Source organism: Berghia stephanieae, chromosome 6, assembly GCF_034508935.2.
Source record: "Berghia stephanieae isolate SIO BIC M18660-M18661 chromosome 6, UCSD_Bste_1.3, whole genome shotgun sequence".
Classification (NCBI taxonomy): Eukaryota; Metazoa; Mollusca; class Gastropoda; order Nudibranchia; family Aeolidiidae; genus Berghia; species Berghia stephanieae.
The window spans coordinates 60457921-60462920 of NC_088365.1; the positions used below are offsets into that span (position 1 = coordinate 60457921).

At 32.4% G+C, this 5000-nt stretch overlaps 1 protein-coding gene across 2 annotated transcripts in view; it reads right to left on the reverse strand.

Annotated features, from left to right (window-relative positions):
• The window catches only part of LOC144975735 (retinol dehydrogenase 7-like), a 12319-nt gene that overhangs the window by 2397 nt on the left and 4922 nt on the right, over positions 1-5000 (reverse strand). For both annotated transcript variants that reach the window (XM_078919930.1, XM_078919929.1), the window contains exons 3-4: positions 3995-4170; positions 2710-2968 (exon numbers count right to left, since the gene is read on the reverse strand). In XM_078919930.1, coding sequence (XP_078776056.1) covers positions 2710-2968; positions 3995-4170 — 435 coding nt within the window. The remainder of the gene's footprint in view (positions 1-2709; positions 2969-3994; positions 4171-5000) is intronic.

Below are 5000 nucleotides of genomic sequence, written 5' to 3' on the forward strand. Positions count from 1 at the left end.
TTATTATTATTATTATTATTATTATTATTATTATTATTATTATTAATTATTATTATTATTATTATTATTATTATTATTATTATTATTATTATTATTATTATTATTATTATTATTATTATTATTATTATTATTATTATTATTTATTATTATTATTATTATTATTTTTATTATTATTATTATTATTATTATTATTATTATTATTATTATTATTATTATTATTATTATTATTATTATTATTATTATTATTATTATATATTATTATTATTATTATTATTATTATTATTATTATTATTATTTTATTATTATTATATTATTATTATCATAACTGTGATCTATGACTCATATCGAATGTCATATGAATGTAACCCTCTCCATGAGAAAATCGCCACATGTTACGATGCAATCAACAATGTTCTCATCAGCATGTGTTCGTTTTTGGTATAGTTTACCATTTATTGGAACATGACGCCGATCTAGATCGGAATCTTTATGTGCTGTCTAGTAAAAGCTAAACTCATTATCATAATGTAAATATACTAACTGGAAATTGCATATTTTAAAGATTAAATCTTTAAGCACTCACTTAGGTTTGTGTTTAGATTTCAGGGCAATGCCTACTTGAAATTAAAGGACTAGATAATTAAAAAAATAAAAAAGATAAATAAATAAATACATAATAAATTAATGAACCAATAAATAATTAATTAGATAAATAAATTGATAATTACAGAAACAAATAAGAATGAAAAAAAAGTTTTAAAAAGTATTTCTTATCATTATTGAATTCTAAATTCACTTTTCAGGACCCAATTCATTCCGACGGATAGTATCGTTTTGAGACGGTTGGTCACAACTTGGAACCGATTACTGATTCTAAGAAAGCTTTCAACATTACCGAATCGAGTTTTATTTACTTTATTGTTATGAGTTCTCCACGGGGACCATGCTTGTAAACTACTAAATATTGCTATTGACTTTTTTCCCCCCTAAATTTTGTTTTTGATTTATAGCTGACAGAGATATAGGACGAACACTGATAATGATCTTTTGAAATGTTTTGATGACACAGTTGCCAAGGAAACAACAGGCAATAGGGTAGGCGGGACTGGAAAATTTGGCCCGCACTTGTAATTCGTTATTCAAGTGGTCTGAGATAATCACAGTTATCTAAAACAAAACAAAAAAAAAAAAAAATAAAGCAAAAGCAAAAAAAAAAAAAAAAAAAAAAAAAAAACAAAACCACTGCGTACATGCAGTGGTTTATTCCTTTTTCAAACCATAAAAACCCAATTGCTCCTTAATCATTCTTATATTATCGGTAGATAAAAACCAAAAAAAAAAAATTAAAAAATATTGCCAATCTTTACCTTGTCCTATTCAGCTAAACATGCACAGAGGCATGGCGACCAAAGATAAAAACCCAGTCAACAATTCTTTTTAAAAAAAAGAATTACATTTTTTTAAAACGAACAACAACAACAAAAAAGACCCCCCCCCCCCTCCAACCATAATAAAACTAGAACATTTCTATAGGGCAATATCCACGTGCTCAAAGCGCTTTACCAACAGCAACACTTAACATGTAGAACGAGACATGACGCTTGTTAGGCCATATTACAATATTTTCCAACAGACACTGCTGTTAACGGTCAGGTACTCATTTTACACAAGAGAACGGTGAGAGAATTTCAGAAAAGAGCTCTTTCCAAAGAATCAACTATGCGCCGTTCAGAGCGGGATTCGAAGTCTTAACCTTCCGATTCGAAGGTGAGAGTCATACCACCTAGCCACATGTGACTTGGGACTTTGTTCGGAGCGCTCTTAAAGGGGACAATGTACTGATTTATACAGAAACTGCAAGTTGTACAAATGGAACTACAATGAAATCGTGTTAATAAATATTACGTTGCTCAGTCCAGAACTTGAATGGTCCAAATCACGTTCGTTTCTTGTTTTTTTTTTGTTGTTGTTGTGTTTTTTTTTGCCGGCGAATTGACCGAGGTTTGGAAAGTCCCGTTTCATTTTCCCACTTACAGAAAAGGTTTAGCGGGGAAAAAGTCCCATGAAGACACTACAGTAGTGAACTTTCAAAATGATGTAAAATCAAAATTCTTATTATAAATGATTAGGTTTAGTTTAGCGGGAAAATCAAGCCGCGTCCAAATCCGATTTGTTGATTATCAGCAACTGCGCATATTTCGTTGTCTTCTTATATAATTAACACTGTCGCACCGCCCCAATGAAAAAGATTAAAAATTAAATAAAAAAAAGGTATAAGTAAATCTGAATCTTTAAAAATATAGAACGATATAATGAATTTCTACGGTATCCCCTGCCCAAGACGGTTCCCAGAATTTCATTTTTCTTCCACTCAGGCCAGCTGTAGCTTTAATTTCTTACCTCATAATAGTCTCTCCCCCCCCCCCCTTTCCCCTTCTTTTTAAACCAAACTTGAGGGTGGGGGGGGGGGTCATTATATCTTTGCACAGCACTTTATCCAGCAGGACAATAGGAGCTTTCTGACATTGTATTTCATCAGCCAATGAGCATAATTATCTTACTTGATTTCGTTACAAGATAAAATAGGGCTTTCACGGATATCGATTTTAAAAAAAAGAAAGAAAAACAACAATAACAAAAAAATACATTAAAAAAACAAACAAACAACAACAAACAAACAAATAATCCAATCAACAGTGTCATACCTACCGCAAACTGTCGGTAAATCCTTCAAGTCCAAATTTGGACGTGGGATATGCCGATCCCAAGGATGCAAAGAAACCACATGTACTCGTCATGTTCACCACCCGTCCCTTGGCCTTTCTTACTAAAGGCATAAAAGATCGACATATCTGAATGGGTCCAAAGAGGTTGACGGCCATTACACGCGCAAAATCTTGCTGTGAGCAAATTTCACTGCATGAGAGAGGACCACTGATCCCAGCGTTGTTCACTACTCCCCACAGACCTGCCCAATATAAAAGAGGAAATACTTGTTAATTGTTTGCAGAAACGAGCCTCAACAATTGCCAATGGTGGGTTTAGGACGTGGAGGTATCCAGATCATGAAATTTTGATTTGATACAAAAGACTATTATTCATCAAGTATAGAAAAAAAAAAAACTTGTTCGAGCCAAAGGTTTAGAGAAGATATGCAGGATTCACTATTATTTCCGCATATCTTTCTCTTTTTCTTTCATTCTTTCTGTTTTGTTTTTTTTTTAAACCGAAAGCTGATTTTAAGGTTCATTAATATGTCACACACATGGCCATTATGGAAGATACATCTCGTTTTTTGTTTTTGTTTGTTTGTTTGTTGGTTTGTTTATTTTTTTGCCGAATTCAGAGTTGTCAGACTGTTCTTTGTATATTTGGTTATATAAACTCCACCTCTACTCAGTAGTTGGTGTGTTCCATGTCAGATGATATTACGTTTATCAAATTTTAATCATGGTTTTCAGATGGAATATTGTTCTGATATGTATGACATTAACCCTCTCATTACCACCCATAGGAAAATCGTCACATTCGTTACGATAAAACCAACAATTTTCTGATTCTGATTTCTCTTGTACATCACAAAATTTAAAGAAATGCTTTGATGACAGCTATAAAAACTAAACACTGTGTTGAAGAGCTCACATGTTTATTTTTTTTTTTGAGTAAGAAAAGTCTATTCTTGTGCCTGGTGGGTGTGAATTTTCGGGTGAAATTCTAAAAATAGCTGGTAAGGAGAGAGTTAAAAAATCACTGTTTCCTTGTTTAACCTGTTAACTGTCGAACTCTGTCTGCAAAGATACGTATTTAAAAATTTGGGGGAAAAAAGTCGTCCTTCAAATATCGTTCGACTTAAATGACCTTCATCTTGGCAAAACTTTCAAACCTGGTACTTTGCAATAAACAACGACGACGACGACGACGATAATAGTAGCAAAAACGAATACAAAACAACAGCAACAATTACAACATTTCCATTATCTGTGTGATTTCTCACCAACATTTTGTGGAACCGTTCTGATGACGTAATCAAGAGCCTTTCTGATGCTCTCACTGTCCGCCACATTTACGACTAGTGACCTAAATCTGGAAGAGGACCTGGCGGACAGGGCGTTTTTCCCCATCTCTGTCAGGCATCCGGCGATTACTCGAAAGCCCATGCTATCAAGACGTCTGAGAATAAAAGCAAAAGTTAATACGTTACAAATAGCTACAATAACATATGATCCAATTTGGTATTCTGTCTGGGTGTATCATATGCCGAAAAGAGAATGATACAAAGCATTAAAAAAAAATATTTTTTAGCACTTTAGATACCGTATTATTCTACACCTCTCCATAAAAAGTAACGCATAATGATGTCAAGTTGACAATATTTTTTATGACGTCAGATTATCAAAGTGTTAAATTTATCTAAAATTAGTATTTTTTAAAAATCAGTACAATTTAGATATAATTGAAAATGTCTTTTATTCAGAAGCACGTCCGTTCAATGAACGCGATGATAAGTCAATCAAAGCATAATAATAATTTATGATTCAAGTGTTGAATGAAATTTGAATTCAATTTCTACTGTGTTAATAGACAATACATTTTCCGATGTCTTGAGAGAACTCCGCGGAGCTTTTTATTGGACACGGAGATACATTTTCTTCATTTGATATCTTACATATTTCAATCATGTGTTGTAGAACTCTTCCCCAATGTTAAAAACGTAAAAGAGTTCATATAAATTTAAATAAATTGATTGTATTCCAAATAATGAGGGAACCACTATTTGGTATCGATTCAATGAAAATAGTCTAACCAGCATTGTAATATTCTCTAACTGGAACGTTGGTACACAAACCATGTGACCTTTCGCCTCAAAACGGTATTAAGTCGGGTTGGTTAAGATGTTGAAAATTGACTTTATAGCCAGAAATATCAGACTTGTGTTGAGTTTGTATGTTTTATTGAGGAGAATGGATACCATATTATAGGGTGTTAATGCCAACAATTTA